The 25517-nt window shown below is 41.2% G+C and overlaps 2 protein-coding genes across 5 annotated transcripts in view; both read right to left on the bottom strand.

Moving 5' to 3' along the window:
* Positions 1-2: 2 nt before the first annotated feature.
* kcnj8 (potassium inwardly rectifying channel subfamily J member 8) lies at positions 3-7717 on the bottom strand. The gene is made up of 6 exons (XM_017411574.3): positions 7071-7717; positions 4565-4713; positions 4225-4385; positions 2604-2743; positions 2167-2383; positions 3-2089 (listed from the first exon to the last, which is right to left on the bottom strand). Exons 1-6 carry the CDS (start codon positions 7415-7417, stop codon positions 1838-1840), a joined length of 1266 nt encoding a protein of 421 aa, XP_017267063.1. The 5' UTR covers positions 7418-7717; the 3' UTR covers positions 3-1837.
* Positions 7718-11159: 3442 nt separating this feature from the next.
* Positions 11160-25517, bottom strand: part of abcc9 (ATP-binding cassette, sub-family C (CFTR/MRP), member 9) — a 74460-nt gene continuing 60102 nt past the window's right edge. For 3 of the 4 annotated variants that reach the window (XR_005234409.1, XR_005234410.1, XR_005234411.1), the window contains 6 exons: positions 20355-20463; positions 17772-17875; positions 17527-17660; positions 15812-15874; positions 15186-15486; positions 13616-13750 (listed from right to left, as the gene is read on the bottom strand). Coding sequence is in view for 1 of the 4 variants with exons in the window: in XM_037981214.1 (XP_037837142.1) it covers positions 13613-13750; positions 15812-15874; positions 17527-17660; positions 17772-17875; positions 20355-20463 (548 nt within the window). In the remaining 3 variants the exon portion in view is untranslated. Of the gene's footprint in view, positions 13751-15185; positions 15487-15811; positions 15875-17526; positions 17661-17771; positions 17876-20354; positions 20464-25517 lie in introns of all 4 variants that reach the window. The other variant, XM_037981214.1, reaches the window with a different exon arrangement.

Below are 25517 nucleotides of genomic sequence, written 5' to 3'. Positions count from 1 at the left end.
AAAAGAGGAATAAAGTTTTCAAAAGCAATATCTCAGAATGAATGGAACAGAGCTACTCCAACATGCAGCCACAATGAGCAGCGCAATTCTAGAAGCATGACGCCAGACAACCAGCGTCTGACTCTTAGTTAGTATCCCAAAGTTATATAATGAGAAAAAAAACTGCAAGGGTTAAATGACAGACATCGGCTTCTAACAAAATGTGTACAGGGATTTGACTCAAACAGAAACCAAAAGCCTCCAACGCAGAGCCTCCTCACAGCTGAATAAGGAGTGGCAGAGTGCGTTCCAGTGATCAGAGCGTCCCAAAGCACACCCTCACCGGGAAAAGTTTCCCTGGGTCAGTGGAAAAGGAAACTCCGACTGATGGTTGAACCTTGGCTTCAGGAGGAGCAGTGGACCAGATCTTGATCCTTGCAGAGTTGCTTTGGAGGAAGGGGGGGTCGTGGGAGCTTCGTTTTTCAGTCCACGTCTTTAAAGGCCTAAGGTTCCCGTGTAACCAGCTGTGTCTGCGCTCTCAGCTCATTCCCGGCGCGGGCTGGACTCCAGCAGGGCGGTCTCCGGTCTCCCATCACAGACAGGATCTCGAGGTGCAGCGATGGAGGTTTGGGGAACCTCGGGGGTCTCGTCTCTGCTAACTGTAGGTGACGCTTCTTCAGACCGCTGCCTTGCGCACATATCGGAGCGGTTACCAGCCAAGTGTGAAGCAGCTGAGATAGGAGGGAGCTCCTCTAAGTCTCAGATGAAAAAAGATGGACTGCTCTCTCTCTCTCCGTCCTAGTTGGGGGTTAGTCTTTGCCTCATGCAGATGAGCTCCGATGTGGGCTGACAAATCAGAGCTTCGTTCGCAGTAACGGAGGCGGTGCTCTGGTCCATCACGGCGAGGAAGGAGCTAAAACCAAAACAGCTCGCAATTTCCTGGCCACCTCTACGCTCCAACCGCCGCCTGCGGTCGTGAGGTGTGAGCCACGACAGGAAGGAGGAGATCCCAGGTACAAGCAGGCTGAAATGAACTGTTCATGATGGCAACAACAACAATTAATAATAAAAAAAAGACCAAAAGTAGTGGTAACTTAGCAACACGTTTGTAAAGGTTTGGTATAACAGAGGCAGCCATGTTTGAGACCCTCAACGTGTCGGAGTGACTCAGAACCCCATCCTGCCCCTGGTAAACTCACCAGTCTATGAGAGAAGACTTTCATTTATTACCATCATTTATTTAAAAAAAAAAAAGGACAATTGACTTGAGCTGCTGTATAAATGCGTCAACTCAGAAACAAATTCAAAAATAAAAATAACACTTGACATACGTGATGAGTTCTTGCCCATACCATAACCTCTGCAGGTGGATGTTTTTATGTTCCGTGGGGTGAGTTTATTCTCAGACAGCACAAACAGCTTGCATGAAGTGACAAGTACACGTGACATTAAAGTGACTAGCTGCAGATTTCTAATCATTCTTAGCGGTTAAATGAGGACTTGGGTGAAAAACTAAAACCGGAGCTGCACATAAAGGAAGCACAGTTAGGGATAAATAATGTCTTGTTCCCTTTGACACACTGGTCTTAAATAACTACTCTTCATATCCACTGATCTTTTAGTGACTTTAAGTTAATGTATTAATGTGCAAACTGAAAATTTAAGAACATAAAGTGCTGCAAGTTGCTCAGTCAGCTGCTAACTATCACCAACTTAACATTAGCAAAGAAACCTGGAGAGACACGAGTCGCGTTAAGGCGGATACCAGAAGAAGAAGTCCGCAGCGGGAAACAGATACACCTCCGGTCTTCGTTCGGGGCGGGAGGTGGGTGGGGGCCCACGGCAGGCGGGCCTCATGTCAGGTGACGGCGTTCAGGTTCTGGCCCCCCTCGGTCGGGGTGAAGAACTGGACTTTGGGCGAAACGAGGCCCGAGTTGTTCCGCCGCAGGCTCCCGCTGCTGCCGGCGCTCTTCCGGATGGAGTTGTTGCGTCTCATGGAGTTGCGCTTCCGCAGCGAGTTCTGGTGCGACAGCTCGCTCTTCTGCAGCGTCTGGATCAGGATGTACGGCTTCTCGTCCAGCTCTCTGGCGCTGCAGCTCGGCGTCGTCACCTGCAAAGACAACGTGCACGAAGAACAGAAAAGTGCGGTTTTTCTTTCTTTCTCGTTAGCCATCATAAATGACTCACTTTTACTGTGTTGCCGAATTTGGAGTAGTCCACAGAGTACACGCCGTCCTCCTCCGTCACGATGGGAACGAAGCGGTGACCCCACTGGATCTCCTCGGAGACGTAGGAGGTCCGGGCCTGCGTGGTGATGCCCGTCGTCTCCACGACGCCCTCCAGGATGACGATCACCTCCAGGTCGCTGCACTGCAGCTCCATGGCCGACAGGTCGTACAGCGGGCTGACGGCAAACAGGTTCACATAAAATTCAAATTTTCATTCAAATTTCTTCAGTGGGTCTTTAGATATTTTGCTAACAGACAAAAGGACTGAAAACAGATCCTGCAGGATGTGTTATCGCTCAGAGTATAGGTTGGGATGACGCTCAGCTACTACCACATCAAATTTTAGGTCAATATCTGTAAAATTGGATGAGTTTCAGGCATCAGTCGCACTCGGACCTGCTCTTGTCGATGACGTGGCAGATGATGAGCGGGGCGAGGAGGAACAGGCTGTTGCTGGCCATGGCGCTCTCCGTCTGGACGTCGATCTGGTGGATGGGAATCAGTTCCCCCTCCGGTGTGGTGGTCTTCCTCACCACCTGCATTTGAAGCGCAGCCAGGGTTAATCGGCAGGTTCATTTTTAAACGCCAGCAAAGTACTTTAGGTTCCAGGCAAAAACTAAAAAGTTTTTTTTTTTGACGCATTTACAAACACCAGTTCCACAGAAACTGAGATGTTGTGTAAAATGTGAATTAAAACAGACTTTAATGGTTTGTAAATTAAAAAAAAACAAAACATTTCATCCACAATGAAACACTCTAAACAAATGTTTAAACTAAGAAAATGTAAAAATTTACCATTTCTTTTTTGGTTTGTTTGTTTTCTTTGGGAGTAGAAGAATAAGGCCACTTTTTGAATTGTTTTGGCAGCAACACATCTCAAAAAAAATAAAAAGAGGCAAGAAAAAGTCTGTAAAAGGAAGTGGTACAAATAAAAAACAGCTGGAGGAGCTTTTTACAACAGGTCAGTAAGAGCATTTTAGAGAAGCCAAATTTCTTGGAAGTAAAAAATGTCCAGAGGTTCACCAGTCTGTGAAAGACTGTCTAAAAAAAGGGGAAAATTTTCAAAATAATGTTCCTAAATGGACAACTGGGAAGACTTTGAACATCCCATCATCTACAGTTTATAATATCATCAAAAGATTTCAAGAATCTGGAGAAATCTCTGAGCTCAAAGGACAAAAAGTTGAAAGTCAGTATAGGATGTTGGAATCTTGGGGCCCTCAGGGGCCCCTGCATTAAAAACAGGTCTGGTTCTGTTCTGGACTCAGGACCACTTCCACAGATCATTGTCTGTAAACACAGCTCACTGTACCATCCACTAATGCTGCTTAAAGCTCTATCAGGCAGAGAAGAAGCCAGATGTGAACACCATCCAGAACCTCTGCTGTCTCCTCTGGACCAAAGGAGAACTGTTCTGAGGTCAGATGAACATACTAAAGAGGAGAGGGACCATCCAGCCTGTTATCAGCACACAGCTCACACTGCCTCTCTGATGGTATGGGGGTGCATTAGTGCTTATGGCATGGACAGCTTACACATCTGGAAAGGTGTCATCAATGCAGAAAAGTGTATACAGATTTTAGAACAACATATGCTCCCATTTAGCAAAAAAGACCCAGGAGTGTTGAACAGCTAGAATCCTCCATCAGATAGGAATGAGACATTCCCTCTAAAACCTCCAGCAGCTGCTCTCCTCAGCTCCAGATGTTTACAGAAGAGAGGAGGCTTCACAGAGGGAAACATGGACCTGTCAGAACTTTTTTGAGATGTGCTGCTGCCATCAAATTCAGAATTATTCCTTGCAAAAGACGGTACAATTTCTTGGTTTAAACATTTGACATATTTACTGTGTTCAACTGTGAATAAAATTTGAGTTAATGAAAATCATTGCAATATGTTATTTAATTTTACACACTGTCCCAATTTGGTTGGAAACTGGGTTGTTAAAGAAAAAAAAAAAAAAACTTAATTTGGACGTCCGCAGCTAAATCTACTGAGGTTGGATCAGACTGAGCACCTGTAGCCTGACGGTGGCTCCTATGATCATGCTCTTCCTCAGGTCCCCGATGCGAATCATGAAGCAGAGGCGGTTGTTCCTCACGGCGATCACGGCGTGCCGGCTGAAGATCAGCGTCTCGGCACGGCGGTTCGACTGGGCCGTCTTCATGAAGATGCAGCCTGAGGAAACAACGACTCACAGCAGCTCATTTTTGATCATCCTCAGCCGGCAGGAGAGAGTTTTTTCGCGAAAAAAACCGAGCCTCGTACGTCGGCAACTCCAAGTAGTTCGAAGCCAGCGAATCAAGCCTTTCCAAACAGATGCCGGAAAACATTAGAGATGGGTTTTAAAGGCTTACCCAGCATGATAGCATTGATGATGAGTCCCACTATGTTCTGCAAGATGAGGACCATGATGGCAGCCAGACACTGCTCGGTTATCATGCGGCCCCCGAAGCCGATGGTCACCTGGACTTCAATGGAGAACAGGAAGGCCGAAGTAAAAGACCTGAGGCGAAGAAGAGGAAGACACTTCACTCTCATCTCAAACCTGAGGTCAGATCTTTGACTGATTGCTGAATGATCGCTCCCTGCATCAGGAGTAAGCAGTAAAGCAGTAAAATTCAGCTATAACGCAGAAAACCCCCCAAAAAACAACACCCACCCTCACAACCCTGACGACAAATTAATTTATTTAAAGTTCTGTTTAGAAACGCTGAACGGCAGCGAGCAACCGGTGGCGGACATTATTCAGTTATGAAAACAGCGCCAAAGCGTAGGGGTTTAATTTTTGCTCGTACAGCGATCTATCGCACCAGTGGGACGGTTTCATTAGCTTCTAAAACGCTACAAACAGGGTCCAGGCTGGCTAGCTTATTAGCCCGAGTCTCAGCTGGACTTTAACTTCTGTCTTCATTCAGAAGTTCTCTATATCTGACATCAGGGCTGGTAAAGTACTAACTACTGATAACTGTTTGACAAAAAATGGCTTCAAAAATGACCAGACTATCCCTTTAACATTCCTGCTACTATTACGAGAAATGTGCGCGCTCAGATTATTATTATTATTATTATTAACAATAATCGGTGCAAACATTAATATGTGACACTCACATGCTCCACCTCTGCCTGTTTGGTTGCTCAGGTGACATGTTGTATGGCAGGCCCTTTGACTATATAATCAAGTCCCAGTCCTCCTTCAAAATTACTATTTTATATATCAATAAGAGCTTATCACCTCATCACAATCATACTAAGAGTTGGAACAAAAAATAAACAAACAAAAATCAATTTTATTAATAGTAGTTTAAATTTAAACATCTACAATTTGTATTGTAGGCTACTGGAATAAATGCATTTAAAAGAATAAATACATTTTACATATCTTCAGATCCTGGCAAATATGGCTCATTAAGTTCTTCTTGGTCATAATGAACACTATCTGAAATTCATCTGAAAGATTATTCATAAAAGGATAAATGACATTGTTTTTGTCCTGTTTCTGTGTGTTGGGCTTCCAGCAGCAGGGATTCAGAAATGCATTTTTCCCATCTAGAATTTTACAGTGTGGACAGAAATATAATTCTAATCTGCAGACGCTCATATTTTTATCTTCTACAGTTGTGTAAGTTTTATTGTAGATATGGTTGTGCCATTGTCATATCCCAAAAAAAAGGAGTTTCCAGTTGGGGTAGGGGTTGGAGGTGCCTAAGGAGGGGGTTGTCCAGGGTGCCATTGCAAGCATCATTATTATTGTTATTATTATTATTATTATTATTATTATTCCCTCTACCAAGCAGGTTCTGTTTTTGGTAGCATCTGTCTGTTTGTAGATTACTCAAAAAGTTATGAACGCATTTTCATGAATCTTTCAGGAAACGTCAAACATGGAACAAGAAACAAGGGATTACATTTTGGTGGAGATCCTGCCATAGTTCAAGGTCAAAGGTCAAGGGTCACAGATCAGCCTGTGCTCAAACTCTGCAGCTGAATAACAGGAATGTTAAATTCCACAGCTGGACACCTCATGGGTCAGGGGTGATCACTGTTGATTTTAAGGTGATAGAGTCATAGGTCAAGGTCACAGATGACCTTGTGCTCTATGCAACCATTTATTGGAGGAAAATGAAGCCGCACAGCTGGATACCTCTTAGGTCAAGGGTGATCACCATTGATTTCAAGATCACGGGGTCAGAGGTCAACATCACAGTTGACCTGGTGCTCTAACGCTGCAGCAGTGTAAAGTAGGAACGTCAAACTGCACAGCTGGACACCTCATGGGTCAAATATGATGATTGTTTATTTCAAGGTTCATGGGGTCAAAGGTCACAGGTCAGTTAGGCTTTTAGACACTCCCTGGTCGTTTCACTCAGTTAGAAACCTTCACAAAACTAAATAAATCATTTGACCTAACCCTGTCCCAGAAACGCAAACAGAACATTTCCAAACAGTCTCCAGACAGATGAGCTGATCAGATGATTATCAGTGATGTATGGGGGGGGGCTGTCAGAGATGAAGACTTTGCCACTGTGGAGGAAGAAGAATGATGAAGATGTTTCTGAAAAAGTTGAAAAAAAAGAGGAGGGAGAGACGGAGTGATTTAAGGAGGTGCCTCCGCAGCTCCTGGAGTCATTTCTGCTACCACAATGTTGTCCCTAAAATAAGTAAGAAATAAAGTTTTTCCCCTCCTCATCTTCTTCGGCAGCGATTTAAAATGGAGAAGAGGAGGAAGAGGAGGGTGGGAGTTCGTTGGGTCAAGTGAGGATGGATTAAAAAAAATGGCAGCCGAACACAAGTCGCACTAAATGGACTTGAAGTGTATAAAAAAAATACTAATATAAAAAAGACAACAAAGTGGTTTCTTACTTGACGTCGGTGACGCAGTGGCTCAGGTTCTGCCGCTCCGGGTCCAGGTCCCCGTGCGCAAACGCCACGAGCCACCAGCTCATGGCGAAGAGCAGCCAGCTGCTGACGAAGGTGGTGGTGAAGATGACCAGCGTGAAGCGCCACTTCAGGTCCACGAGCGTGGTGAACACGTCCTGCAGGAAGCGGCCCTGCTCGCGGATGTTCTTGTGCGCCAGGTTGCACGAGCCGTTCTTGGCGATGAAGCGCGCCTTGTTCACGCGGTCCTTGAACACCGGCTTACGGGGCATCCGCGAGACGAGACCCGGCAGGGCGAACTCCTCCGGGATGATGCTTTTCCGGGGCATCATCTTCTTCTTCTTCTTCTTCTTCTTCTTCTGCTTCTGTTCGTAAACTTCGAAAATTAAAATTGAAAAAAAGAGCGAGAAAGTCAAATGAATTCGCTGCTCAGTTCGGAGACGGCATGTCCACCCGCGTCAGAGGACAAGTTCGGACTCGGACGTGTCCGCTCGGCTCCTCTCTGGACTGGGACTGTCTCCCGTGTTCTGTTGACGTCGTCCCAACTTCCAGGAGTCCACCGCTGAGGTCTGCTGCCTTCACGGACTCCTCCAGGACAGTCGGAAAACATCGAATCGGAGCGCGGAACAGAAACGCGACATTTTGACACAACTCCAAAGCAACCAGCGCCTCACGACGGCTAATTTTAACTTTTTAAAAATACTTTTTAAGACGTGATAGCAGAATAACATTCTTAACATTTAATAGGCATCAACGTGTTTCACCGACAGAAATAACTTTTTTAGCTGATAAACTAGATAAATAAATGAGCCCTTTCCCTTTAAAAATAATATTTCTTTTATTTTTTTCTGGATTTCTTTACGTTTTAGGTTTTGCTTCATATCAGAGCAGCAATTCAATTCAAATCTCAATTTTTTTTAAAAGTTGATTTCCAATCTTCTAAAACTCTTTACAATACCTAACCAACGTGCAAATCCCTCTCCCTCCCTTCCCTCCTGAGGGTCGTGAGTCTTTCTCGTTTGATGTGCACTATTACACGCCTATACCTTTGTTCAAAACATTACCATTTAAAAAAAGTCCAACAACTTTAATATTTATTGCACACTTTTAGAATTAAAACCAAATGTAGCATTAATGATAAATCCTCTTATTTTCAGTGTTTAGGGTCATTTATGTGGAGTAACCTGTTCAAATGTGTAGATTTGCATAAATATGGCAATTACTATTTGTGTCAAAACCATATTTTTTCATATTTGTGCCTTTTATTTGGTGCTATATAAAGATTTGCCACCAGAGGGCGCCATTTAGCAACCTATTCCATCCTCTGAAGATTTTCCTCTGCGGGTTGGACAGCAAAGAGTCTCACATCCCCCTCAGATTTGTTTTTCTCATCATTCCAGGTGTTTAAAAAATAAACTAAAAATTAAAAAAAACACCAGCACTTATTAATTAATTAACCGCATATCTTTAAGCCCCTCAGGTATACAAGGTGCTCTACAAATGGAAAAAAAAGCAAGCATCTGAAACTGAGCTCCATCTGTGGAAAAAAAAAGATGTTTTATTCTTTTAACAGTCCCGTGAATCCAAGAGAGCACACAATGTTTTCTGCATAGACCTGATTACATGTACATGATGCTCACTGTGTGGGAAGAGAAATATGCAAAAAACGGTAAAAAATAAGAGAAGAGCCGAGACAAACCGTACCAAGTGAAAGATTTGTTACAGGAAAAGAAATCGACTTATCCCTACTGAAGTGTCCTTTTGTATTAAATTCAGTTCATCTTTAAGCTCGTCTTTTTTCAAAGATTCGTTGTGTGAACGGAGGTTTTCGTGAGGTAGAAGAGAGACAGAGAGAGAGTCTGGTTGGTGAAAAGTCCAGTACAGAAGCTGCACATGGAAACACTCCTTTCAGACCCACGTAAACACAAAAGATTTATGACAAGTAGATTCAGCCAAGACGTTAAAATTAAGAAATAAAAGGGAAGGAAGGGGGGAGGAGGCAGCTTGAAGATAGATCAAAGAACAGAGGACAAGAAGAGACTGCCCAGATGGAAAAAAAAAGAGACAAAATTGAGAAGAGATCATTGCGTTGACATGGATAGAAAAAGAAGAACTTGACATTTTGCTCTTTCAGAAAGCAGACGTGAGCACCACGTCCGAGAAGACATAGACAAAATAATATTTAATCTGTACAGATCTCATTTTAAAAAACGAAACATTTTATTCAACATACAACAAGGAAACAGACCCAACAGCACCGCCCCCCCAGAGAGGAACAAGTGATTCTGAAGAAAAAAGGAAACTTGTTCTGATTTTTGAACATTAACTTGGCTGAATTAGATGGCGACGATTCGTTTGCATCCAACTTTTTATTATTGCACCAGAAACTATTATTGGTAGTCGCTGATAGTAATGAAAAGTAACAGTTTTAGTAGGTTTGATGTGTTCAGGTAAACAGCTGAAAACTAGAAGCTAATATTTGTCTGAAAAAAGGGACATACCACTTACTGATGCCATAAGACTTCTTTTTAAAAACACCTTAAAGAAAAATTAAAAAAAATATATAGGTCTATAAAAACAGACAAACAAGAAAAATCTATATGTTGAAATTTCTGCTTTTAGCGTCTGTTCTCCCAGACAGACGGGAGGCTCAGCAGCTGCAGGACGAGCCGCGACACCCTTCAGTGTTTGTACCAACGTCTGCACAGAAACAGAAATAATAAAACCCTTAAAACTCCACTCCAGTGTTTTTAACTCAAAGTCTGACTGAGAAACATTCAGTCTGGGATCTCCAGCTGAAACCATTCTTATTCATGGCCGTTCAGAGTCAGGCTTCTTCTGTTCAAATCATTAAAAAAAGTTGTTTTTTTTGTATCGGAGGATTCCATGTTGTTTGAAACATCTCAAGTTTAACCAAAACAATGTGTCTGTTTTAGTTATTATAAGTTGTTAAGTGTTATACATGTTAACAAGTTCAAAACAGACTGATCAGATATTAATTAATGTGAAATAAGCCGATCCGAACTGAATATTACATGCACCGAAAAAAATCCAAATTCTACCAAACTGATTTGGTCAGGATGGTACAGGCCTCATTATGTACAGATTTTAGGTCCGGACACTGAAACTAGTTATCTGGTTATCTTGTTTTAAAGTCAGTTTTGTGATGAGCCATCTCACAGTCTGTCAAAAGTAGGGTTTGAAATAAAACAAGAGAAAAGAAAAATTTTTTAAAAAAAGATGAATTTTGTAAAAATTATGACCCATTTTGACGGCTATTACTTTCAAGCTTACGGACTTTTCAGGTGGGAAATTTTTGTTTTTCAAATTACATTATTAACATCAATTAGACACAAAAAACACCTAAAAAGTTGAAAGAAAAAGTTCCTGAATACATTTAATCAAGTAACTTAAATGAATCAACTAGTAGAGCCTGTAAAATCCAATCTGACCAAATTTTAGCTAAAAAATAAATTAATTCAACTTAGTTACAACTGTAGGTGAAACTGAAACAAAATTGCACAAATTGAAGAACAAATACTTAAAGAAAAAAGATCTAAATGGAAACTTAAGAGTCTTGAGCTGAAGTGTGAAAGTTTGACAAAAAAATACAATCAAAAAATAAAAATCATTAAAAACATTTAATTTGGGGGGAAAAACATCAACCTTGGTCATTTTTTAATTTATTGACTATACGTGCTACAAATATGGATGCATAACAATTTTGTTTTTTAAATTTAAGAACGTAAATCTTGTTTTTTGTTTCTAGTCCTTGTAGTTTCTGCTTTTTGAAGAGAAAACCTACAATAACAGTAAAAGAAGAGTGTAAAGAAAGCCTTTTTGAAAACAGAAAATAAAATAAATCCATCTAAAACAAAAGATAATCTGAAAATAGCAAAAGACACCGAGAGGTAGACCAGATTTTACAAATTATTTTTGCAAACCAAGTCCGTCAGGCACAAATAGAACCAATTTTATATGAATTCAAATTTAAAATATTTATTTAAGTCTAGCTGATTCCACTTTGTAACGACTGGTCCAGAGGTTTGAGAAAAAAGAAATAAATCTATAGAATCACTGCTGCAAACAAAACCTTTTTTATTTATTTTTTTTAGGTGGTAAAAGATATCCAGGAGCTGTCAAAACATTTCATGGTCAATATGGCTCCTGAAGGGTTTAAAGAAAGCAGTTCCGGTCTCATTTTGCTTTGTTTAGATCCCAATCCCTCGTCCACACGGGACATTTTACTTCTTTTTTCACAACACATTGAAGCATCAAAAATGTTGCTTCAATAAAACTCCTTTCTGACGCCGTCACACGGGACTACAGACCAGACATGAAGGAAAAAATGAAACTCGTCAAAAATGGTAAATAATTCAGTCAGACAGTCGCAACAACCTGTTCGATTTAAGACAAAAAGAGAGCGGCGTTTTGGTTAAAAAGAAACCTAAAAGCTGCAACACTTTAGTCGTTTCTATCAGTTTTATCACTGAGGCAGGACTTCCCAAAAACCCGAAGCATAATAACAAAAAAATAAAAATAAAAACTAAGCTTTAAAATGCTTCACAGTTTAAGAAGATCTCTGCACCATTCAAACTTTCTCTCTTCTTATTGCTTATTACCTGTGTTTAAACTGATAAAAGTGGTGTGTTGTCTAAAAAGTAACAAACTTATTAAAAGAGTTCAATAAAATCTTCAAATTCGATCAGTATAAAAAGACCTCGTGAAATCTCCACAAATGAACGTGAACTGAGATTTAGAAAAGGCTAAATTTCATTTCCTGTGCCTAAATCCTAAAAGTAGATCAAAACCAGTTAAAGATAGGTCCAATACACATTCTAACCTTTAAAACTACATCAGAACCAGATGTATTTACATTATTTAACAAAGCTCATATTTCCTCCAAACGGCTGGGAAATTCAGCTTTAATCAAAACAAACTAAGAGGAAATGCTAAAAACTGTTTGGGACTACTTAACGTGGCGGATTAATCTTCGCTGTCTTGTGCGTTTGTAGCAGCAGGGCACTTCACATTTCACCTGGTGATATTCTTTTTCTTCTAGTGTTTCTGTTGAGCGTAATCTGATTCATTCAAGGATGCTTTGATTGTTTGTAGGATTTCACAACAAGAGGAACGTAAAAAAAAATTTGCTGGTTTAGTCTGCATTTATGAGCTTGTTTTTGGTGCAATGTGGTCATGTGGTGAAGAGGTTTTAAATCTGAGTTTGGTAAAAAGCCCAATTTCACACGGACAATAAAAAAAGTCTAATGAAAAGGTCCAACATCGCAGAACTTAAATTCATTTACACAGATTTACAGAGGATCCCCTCCATCTTCCCACTGTTTTTGTTGTTGTTTATTTTTTTGCAGAGCAACAGCAGAGATGGGAGGATCAGTCCATAGAAGCTTGATAAACTGCACACTGCATAGAGCTGGGCTTCATGGAAGAGTGGCCAAAAAAGAAAAAAAGCCATTACATCAAAAATAAGAATAATAAGAAATAAGACACTGTTTAGAATTTGCCAGGGAAAAAAATCAGATTGGAAGAAGGCGCTGCGGTCAGATGAGACCAAACTTAAATGTCGAGGACACCAGCGCAGACCAACCACCGCATCGAGCTGAGGACGCCATCCCTGCAGTGAAGCACGGTGGCGGCAGCGTCATGCTGAGGGGGATGTGATCAGGGAAACGGGTCAGAGTTGAAGGGAGGCTGGATGGGGGAAACGTGTTGGGAATCGTCCTGAACTCCTCGGCGCTGACGCAACCCTCTGGTGCTCTTTCAGGAGAAACGGCTCAAGTTCTTGTTTCTTTCACATTAAAGAATATTTAGACAGCTTCATAGAGGGGGTTATGTTTAAATAATAATACAACCTTCCAAAAAAGAAAGGCAACAAAACAAAGAAGAAAAGGGGTGAATATTCGAGGCTCGACACGACCAGATAGGTGGCTAAATGTTCAGCCTCACTGAAAACCTTCCAACTATAACCCAATAAATCTAATTATTAGTATAAATAGCCAACACAGTCACATGGACAAAAGCATGCCCCAAAAGACTGAATATTATAAAACATTCAGAGTCAGTGTTTATTCAACATAAATATATGACTTATCGGGTGGTTTGGTGATAATTCCAGTGTTTTTATTGTGACTTTGAGCTTTTTACAGTCTGAATTCAGGCCGTGGAAATGTTACTGATCAAAGACGAGTCGAAGCTACGTGAAGATTATGTTGTACCTTTTCCTGTAGCGTCAACAAAAAAAGCTAGAAAAACCCTCTCAAAAAGGGCCCAATGATTCCACGCTGGGATATAAAAAAAACCAACCTGTTCGCAGACGTCGCATCTCAAAACAGCGTGAAGCAAAAAAAAAAAAAAAAAAGCTGTTCCAAGTGCGACTCCGCTCCTGTTAAAGAAACGCTGTGCTGTAGGCTTGGCCTTTTATTTTTAATTTTTTTTTTATTTTTGTGTGTGTCCTTTTCTTAAAGAAAATCAGAGTAAAAAGCAAGCGAGCCGGCGACCAAACTGTGAGTTTACATGTCGGCTCGGACGAACGAGGCGAACATCCCGTCCTCCTGCTCCAACAGAGTGCCCGGCTTGTCGTACTCCAGGATGTTCCCTCGCTTCATCACGATGACCAGATCGGCGGTCAGGATGGTGTGGACGCGGTGCTGGAGACACAACAGAAACACCCGTTAGCTTCCGTCGCAACAACAACCTTTCCATCAGCTACTAGAGCCAACGACTGGTCCGCGGACTGATTTAGTTGAATTTAAATTTAAAATAAATAAATAAATTTAGTGCTTTTGCCTTGGTGTGAAAACCTAAGCGAAACAAGTTAAACGATGTTGAGACTTAAATGTATTTCAAACAAATAAAGCCTCAAATTTAAAAAATGCAACAGTCATGGTTTTGTTTATTTGAGCATTAGTGCCAATTGAAAGACATTGTTTGTGAAACAGTGATAAATTAGTCCACATGATGAAAATAAGGTTCCAAATTCGTTTAAAATTTTTGACAAGATGTTAGACTCTGCAGTTTCATGGGTTAACAGTTTGTTAATCATTTATTAACCAGAAACTAAACTAGCATTATAACAGAAAATCAGTCTCTCCATCTGTCTGTTCATCCATCCATTACTCCATCCTTCAGTCCACCTATTTATTCATCCATTCATCAAACTATATATTATCCATCCATCCATCCATCCATCCATCCATCCATCCATCCACCATTTTACATTCAATCATACTGTATATCCAACCATCTATTCATCCAACCATATATTCATTCATCCATCTGGCCATCCATCCATCCATCCTACTATACTATGCAGTATATCCATCCATTCACATATCAACTGTACTGTATGTCTAACCATCTATCCATCCAATCATAATATCCATCCTTTATCTCCAACCATCCATTTAACTAAATGTCCAACCATCTATCCAGTATATATTCAAACATCTATTCATCCGTCCATCCAGTCCTGCAATCCAGCTGTTCAGTCTATCCGTACATCCATTGATCCATCCTAAAAGGCTTTTTGTTCCTTTTGTGATGCTGACATTTTAGCTAACAACTGTGTTAACTAAGCCTAACAACAGAATCTTAATGGGCCTTTAGAGAAACCATGAAGCTGGTTAGCAAAAAATGACTTCTGACTGGTTATGTGTGTGCATTCATGAAAAAAAAACAGGTAGAGATGGCATCAAATAAGCAATCAAACTCATGAAACAGGAAGAAAAGCTATCACAAAAACTTTATATGGGCAAACGTTCATATAAATCCAACCTGCTCTCAAGAAGTTTGGGTTTCCAGGATCTGTAGCCATAATGACAGATCCGGCTCTGTACTAAAACAAAACAAAAAAAAAAAACCCAACTGAACCTGAAGTTCTCTTGATAAGCCATTAATCCTGCTTCACGGTACAGATCTCTGATTTTAGTGATGGCTGTAATTTTCTACTGAAATTGAAGACAGAACACGCTAGTTTTAATTTAAACTGAGATGTAACCAATGACACAACATCAGAGACTGCAGCCAAACGTAACCGCATGTATGACATTTGTCAAGAGCAAAGTTAATTTGTTTGGTACCAACCAGGCAGTCAGTGGCAGTAAGGCTTTAGCAGACCCAGACTCAGACTCCAGCTCTGACTCAGCAGGGAAAAGATGGGAAATAGAGAACAGAGACAAGTGGACAGAGAGAGAGAGAGAGAGAGAGAGAGTCGGGCTGAGCCAGAGTGGCCCGAGCAGATCCGGGTCTACTTGTGAGTCCTCACTAACACACTGAAGAGGCTCTCCTCCTGAGCCAGAAGGTTAGGACCCGAGTCACATTCCACCAAGATCCCCGAGGAGAAGACCAGCACCTGCTCCGCGTCCAAGATCGAGGACACAAGGTGCTGGAGGCAGGACGGAAAGGACGACAGGGGACAGGAGAATGAAGAACAGGGTGAACAAAGGAGATAAGGGGAGTTAGAAATAAAGGAGGAAAGTTAAACATGTAGGAAATGGGAAAATTGTGGGAAAATGAGAAACAACAAGACAATCACAAAAAGGCAGAAAAAGAAAAGTGGTGAAAAAGGGGCTGATTCTACATTTGATTCACAGGGAAATATAGTAAGTGTGGAAATGAACTAAACTCCTGGAAAAAAGAAATAATGATAGAAGCAAATAATCCTCAGCACTGAACAAACCTCAGCTGAGGCAAAAGACTGGACAACTTACTGCGATTGTAACGACCGTTCTGTCTGAGAACGCCGTCATCACAACCTTCTGTAAGATGTTTTCCTGTGGGGGAAAAAAAAGAAGAGAAAGTAAAAAAAAATAAACTAAATAAGCAGAGCAGAACAGCTAATGAGAGCAAATACTCTGAAATTAGAAAGCCTGGCTCGTGCCAGGCCCAAAAATAAAAAGCAAAGAAATCTTTTCTCTCAGTTTAGGATTCTTGATTTTTCAATCTGCTTGAGAAAAAGATGCAGAATTTAGATTCAGTGAAGTTGGAAAGTTGGACATACTCTCAGTTTTTAAAGCACGGTTAAATGGCAAACTCCCTTTAACAATATAGGGGTGTTTTATGTGAGAAGTAATAAATAACTATATTGCAACTTGTCCATCCATCCATCCACCTGAGACTGGGTTGCAGGGGTGACAGTCTAAGCAGAGGTCTCCAGCTACCTCCTCTGCCTGGAGGGACTCCAAGCCAGCTGTGAGATATAATCTCACAGTGAGTCCTGGGTCTGCCTCAACCTCTGCTCCCAGTCGGACATGTCTGAAACGGCTCCTTTGGAAGCCGTTCAGAAGGGACACAGATGGCCAAACCACCTCAGCTGGTTACTTTCAGCGCAGAGGAGCAGCAGTTCTGCTTTGAGTTCCTCCCAAATAGATCAGCTCCCATTGCCATACCTAAAGGTGAGTCCAGCCAGTCTGCGGAGGAAACTCACTTCAGCCGCTTGTGTTTAGGTTTTATTCTTTCAGTCATGACCATAGTTAAACTGATTTGTAAATTAAAGCTTTGCTTTTTGGTTTGGCGCTCTTAACTTCACCTATCAGTTTCCCACTCTGTTCTAGCCCCAACAAAGTGAACAGGAGACCAATGTACTTCAACTATTCCACTTTGGGCAGCGGTTCATTCCCAACCTTAAGGTGACAAGCCAGCTCGGCTGAAAACCATGCCTGATCTCTGCTTGACGAGGCCGGCAGGACCACATCGTCCAAAAACAAAAGCAGCGATACAATTGGAAGTCCCTCCCCCCGCCCCACAAACTGGAGACCCTCCACTCACTGGCTGCACCTAGGAACTTTGTCCATAAACGTTATGAACAGAATCTGTGATGAAGGGCAACCCTGGTAACTATCTGACTTATTATAGGCAATGACATCACAGTGAGTTTTGGTTGAGTTTAACTATATTGAATATTGCAATAAAACCACACAATATTGCAATCTTAGTTTTAAGTCACCTTGCTCGTTGCTGCAACAGAAATGAAAACAATAAGCTACGATCTATTTTATTAGATTTTTTTCAATCCGAGCTGAAACGAAAGTGTGGAACATGTTTTCCAAAAGGTTTACTATGTATGGTGGGATGTGGTTGTTTAGATTTTTACAAAATAAAATCGATTTTTATTTAAGTATTATTTTATTTATTGAAGTTTTATGACCCTGTGACCTAAAAAATAATGCAATCCTTCCCTATAACTCAACCATTATAAGTTTAGAGAGTATTTAAAGTTATTGCTGAATATTAACTTATGTTCAGTTATGCAATTATTCATTTTTTTTTAGAAAATGTTTCAATTTAAAGTTCATCTTCCTTTTTCACTTTAACATTAATTTTAGGTTGGAAACAGAGTTGACTGAAAACTAATTTTTTAAAAAAAGGTTAAACCTCAGTCGTACGAGCAGGTCGTGTTAAACGGTCTAATTTAGGACCAACCCACCGTGGCCATGTCTATAGATGCTGTGGCTTCGTCCATGATGAGGATGCTGCTCTTTCTGACGAAGGCTCTGGCCAAACAGAACAGCTGCCTCTGCCCAACGCTGAAGTTCTCCCCACCTTCCGTCACAGTGGCATCTAAACGCAACAGAGACACAGAAAACACCTCTGATCGCCGAATCCTCCACCACGTCACACGTGACTTTTCCTTTTAACTGCGTCTTTTGGTGAGGTCAGTTGTTTGAGTACCGAGTCCTCCGGGGAGCGCCTTCACCATGTTCTTCAGCTGAGCGATCTCTAGCGCCTCCCAGAGGCGGTCGTCGTTGCACTTCCGCTCCGGATCCAGGTTAAACCTGCAACGCAAGCAAAGGTTGTTTTTTTTACTTTTAGTGAGGCAGCTCCCAAAAAATGATTATTAAAAACAAAAACAAGATTCTCAGGATGAGATAGCTCATCTGTGATGGACATATTTGTCGTCTCGCTCCTGAACTTGTCCAAGACGTCTTGTACAGCGACTGCTCGGCAGGAATACACAAAAATGCTCATAACTCAGTCAATTTTTACAAATACTAATTTGGTGTGACAGAAGGTGAATCTCTTCCAGCACATACTCCAAGTGTATAAAAGAAAAAAAACTTTGGCATGCAGGAAATATGACTATAAAAAAATATCTAATCTTGAAGATATGAGAAAAAATCTGTGGGGAAAAAATGGAATAAAAATAAACTTATATTTTCATTATCATTTAGTACAAGTGTTTATTTCCTGTTTATGGTCATCCTTAAATTGTAGAGACTTAATAATCCAACCTCGAGTCAAACCGTGTCAGAACACCCAGCAACATGTAAGAAAACAGCGTGAAGCAGTTACTGTCGACCATTCACCTCAGGCTTACGTTCACATAAACAAACGTCACTGGAAAAAAAAAAAAAAGGGATACGCACTGTCTTACAATCTCTCACACACACACACACACACACACACGATTATCTGAAACGCCATATCTGTCCAAACAAACAGCACATGCTCTTTGTCTTTTATAACAAACACAGTCAGTGTTATTATCTCATAACACAAACACGGAGAGGCCTGAGAGCGAAGGCGATGAGGAGGAGGAGACGTGGCGTTCTCCAGCTCTCCAGCGACCTCCTCCTCAGTATGGGACGTCCGTGACAAAAGTCAGATAAGGTCCAAACCAGAGTTTCCCCACTGCGCCTTGAACCCCTCACCCTGCAGCTGCGACTCGATGCGCTCACGGGACAAACAGACTTTCAGAACAAAATGGTGCCAGGAACTCAGCAAAGAGGGTTTAGTTCGTTGTCCTCCTGCTCGCTTGTTCAGTTTTTTGCCTCACTATAGACATTTCCCTTCTGTTCCCCATGTTGTCATACCTCCAGTAAGCTGAGCAGGGAATGCCTTAAATTTATTTTCTAAACACGTTTTATTTTTAGATCAGAATGCAGTGGCCCTTTTCTGGGATTTCCACTTCGGTTAGATAAATTAAACAGTAGCTGCCTCGTTGCCTGCTTCGTGTTTTAAAAGATTTTGACTGATACCAGTGTTCTTGAGAGCTGAAACACAAACCTCTAGTTTGCTGGACAGAATGTAGGATAAATTAAGATTTGTTAGAACTACTAATGTCTTTTAGTTCCATTTTCAGTGGAGACGTGTCCTCTGGAGTGATGAATCACATTTCTCTGTCTGGTAATCCGATAGACGAGTCTGGGTTTGGCTGCTGCCAGGAGAAGAGTTCATGTCTGGCTGCATTGAGCCAAGTGTAAAGTTTGGTGGAGGGAGGATCATGGTGTGGGATTGTTTTACAGGCGTTGGGCTCGGCTGCTTAGTTCCAGTGAAAGGAACTCCTAATGCTTCAGTAGACCAGGACATTTTGAACAATTTCTTGCTCCCAACTTTGTGGGAACAGTTTGAGGATGGCCCCTTCCTGTTCCAACATGACTGAAGACCAGTGCACAAAGCAAGGTCCACAAAGACATGGATGATGGAGTTTGGTGAGGAAGAAAGTCCTGACCTCAACCTGACAGAACACCTTTGGGAGTATTTAGAGCAGAGACTGAGAGCCAGGCCTTCTGTCCAACATCAGGGTCTGACGACTGGAAGAATGGTCCAAAAAATGGTCCAGAAGAGTGGAAGCTGTTAGAGCTGCAAAGAGTGGGCCAACATCACATTAAACCCTGTGGATTAAGAATGGAAGGTGACTCAAGTTCAAACGTGTGTGAAGGAAGACGAGTCAATACTTTTGGCAATATATTGTATATTGTAATAAAGCTCAAAAATATTTGTGTTGCTTTGTGGTTGTATCACTCAGTATTAATCCCAACCTTTAAAAACCCATAGTGTTTGACATGCAACCCATTATTTTAGATGATTTGATATACAAAAATAAAATATTTAAAAATTAAGAGTTGCTTTAAATTAAAAGCAAAAAGATTTCTTGCCAAACTCTCATGTTTTATCACAAAAAAAATAAATTCTTCAACTCACATTTATTTCTACTGAAATGGTTTTGTTCATTCTGATTTTATTATTATTATTATTATTATTATTATTATTATTATTATTATTATTCAGCTTCTCAAAGATTTAGAATGGATGACACTAAAAAGGCGCCACTGATTATTAAAGATGGACGTCTCCTCAAGCAGTTTATAGTTCTTGATCCAGTGTTTTGACGAGTAGCACAAAGTCAAAAACACGAACAGGAAGTTGTGAGCACTGATGTAGTTCAAGCTTTAATAATGTCTCCCCCAGGGAGGTGAGGGTTAGCAGAAAAGGATACACAGAAGCTCCCTGTCAGTCTATGTGTTTATGTACCTTATCGAGCCGCTAAATAAGACCGGATCCTGGAGGATGATGGAGAGTCGGGACCGGAGAGTCTGCAGAGGAAGCTTGCAGATATCGATGCCGTCGATGACGATCTTCCCTGCAGGCGAGCAAACACGAAAAATCTTTAGAGTGCTTTCCAATAAACACAGCAGGCATGAGTATTCAAAAAACAAACCAAAAACTTTATTTATTCTTCACTACTTTCAGCAAAGAGACCGGCTTTGCCTCCAGTTGCGAATGAAAACTGCTCTTCAGCTTCTGGATCGTGCAGACCGCTGGTGTCTGTTCTGGTGCCAGGTTTTAGTTTGGTGTCTGGAGGTCTGGTTAGTGTTTGTGCCTCCTTTTTCCCACCTTTCAGAGTTCCCGCTTGTTTCTGACGGTTTAACCGTGCGCTTCTTACCTCTCAGTAAGACTCATCTGTGTGCTTTGGCATTCATTACTTTGTTTCCTCACTATTTGTTTCTTAGCGTCAGCTAGTTTCTGTCATTTTATTCCTCTTTTTTTGTTATTTGGCTCTATAAATGAGAAAATATCAGTGGTTTAATCTAAGAAATGGGCAAAGCAGGTGAACCAAAAATGGTAATACGATTACAAACTTCACGCATGACAAAGAGGCATACATATAAATTACATCTCCATAGTATCTCATAGACATAATAAGTTAGTCACTCCTAAAGATAAAACTGAGTTTTAGCTTCAGTTTTTTTTAACAGCTACTGGACGCAAGTCGATCTGAATTCCTACAGCCCTGTCACGCCACACTGTTTCTGATTCTGCTCCTCAAGTGTATCCAAGGTTTGTATGTTACTAAAGTCACAGATGGGTAAAGAGGGGGAGTTCTGTCTTGTTTTCCCCCCTATAGTCACATCTCTCAGCTCTCAAGAGAAACAAAGCAGAATCGCAAAAGTGTGACGAGGGCATTTAGACAAACTAAGTGTTCAAATCTTTGAATAGTGGAGACGAATGGAGGAGTCATGGACTTTGTTTTCCTGTTGGAAAACAACTCAACTAAAAACTAGTTTGGAATTGCACTAATTCTACTGAAACAGTGTTAAGAGGCTGCTGTAGCCTGAAGATGCAGTCACGTTTTGAGCACCAATTTTTTTTTAAATAACAAAATATTTTTTGGCTGCACAGCTTGTTGTGTGCACGTTATTTTGTTGTTCGCTTCCATCAATATCGTACCCACGTTGGTGTGCTTTCCCCCCCATCAAGCAGCTGCCTCCATGTTTGTAATTTAATCTACTGGAGTACATTTTTGGAATGACAATAGGCAGATTTGGTGCAGTTTCTCAGTAATGTTTACCTCCAAAGAGGAGGTTCTGTTTTTGGTAGCATCTGTCTGTCTGTGTACTCAAAAAGGTTATGAACGGATTTTCATAACATTTTCAAGAAACGTCAAACATGGAACAAGAAACAAGGGATTACATTTTAGTGGTGATCAGGTCAAAGGTCAAGGGTCACAAATCAGCCCGTGCTCCAACTCTAAAGCTGGATAACAGGAAGGGTAAACTCCACAGCTGGACACCTCATGGGTCAAGGCTGATCACCACTGATTTCAAGGTCATTGGGGTCAAAGACCAACATCTCAGTTGACCTCATGCTCTATGCAGCAGTGTAATGTAGGAATGTCAAACTGCACAGCTGGACGCCTCGTGGGTCAAAGGTGATGCCTGTTGATTTCAAGGTTCATGGGGTCAAAGGTCAAAGGTCACAGGTAACCCCTTTGTTAAAAACCCGTCTCTGCTCCTACATGTGACCCTTTTGTTTCCTCCACCAAGGAGGTTCTGTTTCCGGTTGTGTTTGTCTGTCTGTTAGCAAAGATCAGGTAAAAACTAATAAACAAGTTTGGATAAAATTTTCAGGAAGTGTTTGGGTTAAACAAAAAACAATGGATTAAATGTTGGTAGTGATCCAGATTATGATTCAGATCGCACAGTTTTTTAATCACACTTGGCCTTGGAGCAGATTTGCGCTCTTTGAGTGCTTCTAGTTATTATTTATCTTTGGTATGGGTTTTAGACTGGGACATCCATCAACATGTAAGGTTGAAAAGGGATTACAACTTGTTGAAGGAATATTTGTGTCCTGTTGAATGCATGTTTAAAGTCTAATTTCAAGAGTAATGGAATAAAGGGGGTGCAGTAAATCAGAGGAGCTGCTGCTCTAGTTTTATTTCACTGCTTTAAAAGGAAATGCTGCGCACACAAAGCTCCTAACTTATAGTTGAATCAAATAACCACCCAGCTGCGCGTGTGAGCATATGGAAAAAGTGATGCTGTAATCACATCTTTGTCTGAAGAATCTGCCTGAGACCTTCCATCGTCCTTTAGAGTAAAAACAGAAAATGACGACAGCTCGGTTTCAAAGCGCAACAAATAAAGAGACGCTTTATTGCTGCTGTCATGAAGAAATACGACCGTAGGCCTTTACTACGTCTTTCTTTTAATCCTGTGGCAGAAGGGTCTACTTCAGGTCCTCTAAAGCGAGAAGCGACACACACAAAGAACAAAAAGAGGGACCTGCAGGAGTGTTTACATGAAGCTGCACAGTAAAGTGGGACAGTTTCTCCGGCATAAACATACGTCTCAATCAGACAGATGGGGCAGAAGATGTTTAAAGGTGTCATAGGACACCTTTTAAAGGAATATAAAGGATTTCTTACATGCAAGTTGAGCTTTAAGTTTGGACAAAAGCCACTTGAAGAGCTATTCTGTCTCAAACCGGTAAAAAGTTGGAACTGAGCGTTTGTTGCATTCACTAGAAATGCCTATTTTTGAAGTTGGAAACAGATTTTCAAGGGGAAAGTTATGACGGTTCTGCTTTAGATAATTTACCGTTTTTAGATTTGAGGCAAGGCAATAAAAATGTTCATATTTGTTTTAGCTTTTGGACCTGCCATGCAAGCATGAATCATTTCAAAGGCTTCCATAACAAAGCCTTGTGAGAAAAACTAAAGTAAACTAAAGTTTGACTAAATCAGATCTCATCAACCTTTCTTGATGCATAGGTGAAAAAACTTAACTTGTGTGCATCCAGTACATTATTAGACCTCATTTATGATTTGTTAGACTGAATCAGGGGCACCAGGAGGGTCAAGATTTACAGTGTTGTTGGCGAGCTGAAGTGTTTATGGCTTCCTCTTTAGACTTTAATGTGTAAACAAATGTTTGATTTCTCCTGATTCATGACTGTAAATACTAATAAACTATCTCTTTTAATAAGCACTGTTCCAATAGTTGGAATACTGACGAGAAGAGAAACGCTGCAGAAAGGCTAAGGTTGTATTTATGAGGTGGAACATGATGGATGTGTGTTTTCTGTATTTTTATATCCATGTATCTTTTCTAATCGGGGTGTAATGGTACACATACATTACAGTTTGGTACAAACATTTATGTCAACACACCAAAGTCGATATAAGTCAGAACGTTGTGGTCTTTAATTGAATTCAAGAAGCACACACTCTGAGCGTGACATCGCACAATATCGCGTGAAATTGCGCAAAAACGTTACTTTCAAGGTTTGACCAAAACAACAACCTCGCAATAATTTCTCAACATACAATCTTAAAAGGGAAAATGAAATAAAATACAAAAATGAGGAGTTTTCATGTTTTTCTTTTAGTTAAGCACTATCACAAAACGTTCCAGAGGTTCATTTATCTGATTAAAAAACGTTAATGACTTGTTTTTGTGTTTTGTGTCAAAATCTTAAAGTGGGCTGATTGTGTGGGCGGAGAAAAAATGGAAGCAGAAGAAGAAGAAGCAAGTTTGTTAACGAGCGTATGTCACACAGTCTTCAAGGAGTTTCCCATCCTGACAGCTGGAGGAGGCCGGTGCCGGTCCGACAGGCGGTGGTTCTTCTAAATAAGGTTTGTATCTCAGGTGATCCTCCTCAAAACATTAACTCCTCAGTCAGTCTCCAGACTTTGGGTTGGAATTTTCACCAGGAGCTAAACTAACCACATCCATCAAACCTTCCTGTCCTTCAGGAAGCTGAAGAATGACTTGGCTGTTGGAGTTTTGGGTCAGTTTATACAATTAATTACAACAAGCTGAACCATTTTACCCCCACACTATTAGTATTTGCTGTTTACCAACTTGTTGGCTGTCGATACGTCACACTTCTGAGTGATCAAGGAAAATGCTGAAGAGACCAGAATAATTTTTTCAATCTTTGATTAATTTTAAATGAGTGTAAATTGGTTAAAAAGGGACTCTGAAAACAAGCCCCTTTTATGACTTTCCTTCGATTTATGTTCGCTTTTCATTTCCCCTTTCAAACTCACTGTTGGGATCCAGAGGTTTGTCAGCTTTTCTCCACTAGAGGGAGCCTGAGATTGAGTCGGCGGCTGCACACCTGTTCCCAATCTACTCGTCCAGAGGAGTATAAGTGGAGGAGGATGCTGACACTTCTCTGCCAGAGTGTTAGCCAGTAACGGTACCGGCTTACCTTGAGCTCTTTCTCCTTAGACCTGTTTTCAGATTCTGACCCTTATTGTCTCTGTGTTTGCAGCTACCCTGGTCCTGAGTTACCAGGCCAATGACCACCCTCGAGACGCCTAAAGTCTTACCTGTCTGTCCTCTGCTGCCGCCGCCGTCACTGTCCTCAGCCCTCACCCGCTGACCAGCCTCTAGATCCTCAAGGTCCTCTCCAGGTCCAAAAGCTCTCCCCGAACAGGTATACCCCCCAACCTCCACCAAACCGTGAATCCCCTGGATCCTGACTAATCACCTCTGTCCTTCCCTAGTTGCCCTAAGATCTGCCAGACGAACCAAGGAATCCATTTAGTTGTTTATATTCACTGTAAATAAATCTCACTATTGTATTTCCTGTCTCTGGAGTGTTTCTGCATGTGGGTTAGAAAACTCGACACCAACATGACACTCACATGAAAGGTGGCGGTCGAGATCCGTTTCTTTTAGGAATGCTAGGCCTTTATTGTTAGGATGTAGGGTTTTTGTATTATGTTTTGTCTTCATATTTCAGTTCGAGTTTGTTTGTTATTTAGTTGTCTCTTCCCTGTGCCTCAGCCACCATTCACTTCTCCTCAGTCACTCTCTCTCTTCCCTTTTCTCACCCATCTACACCTGCCTCTAGCTCCTTAATCATCTCACCTGTGCCCACTTCCACTAATCACCCTCTGCC

This window comes from Kryptolebias marmoratus, linkage group LG18, assembly GCF_001649575.2.
Source record: "Kryptolebias marmoratus isolate JLee-2015 linkage group LG18, ASM164957v2, whole genome shotgun sequence".
Taxonomy (NCBI): Eukaryota; Metazoa; Chordata; class Actinopteri; order Cyprinodontiformes; family Rivulidae; genus Kryptolebias; species Kryptolebias marmoratus.
Note: the sequence above shows the minus strand (reverse complement) of the source record. Positions and strands in the feature narration are given on the sequence as shown.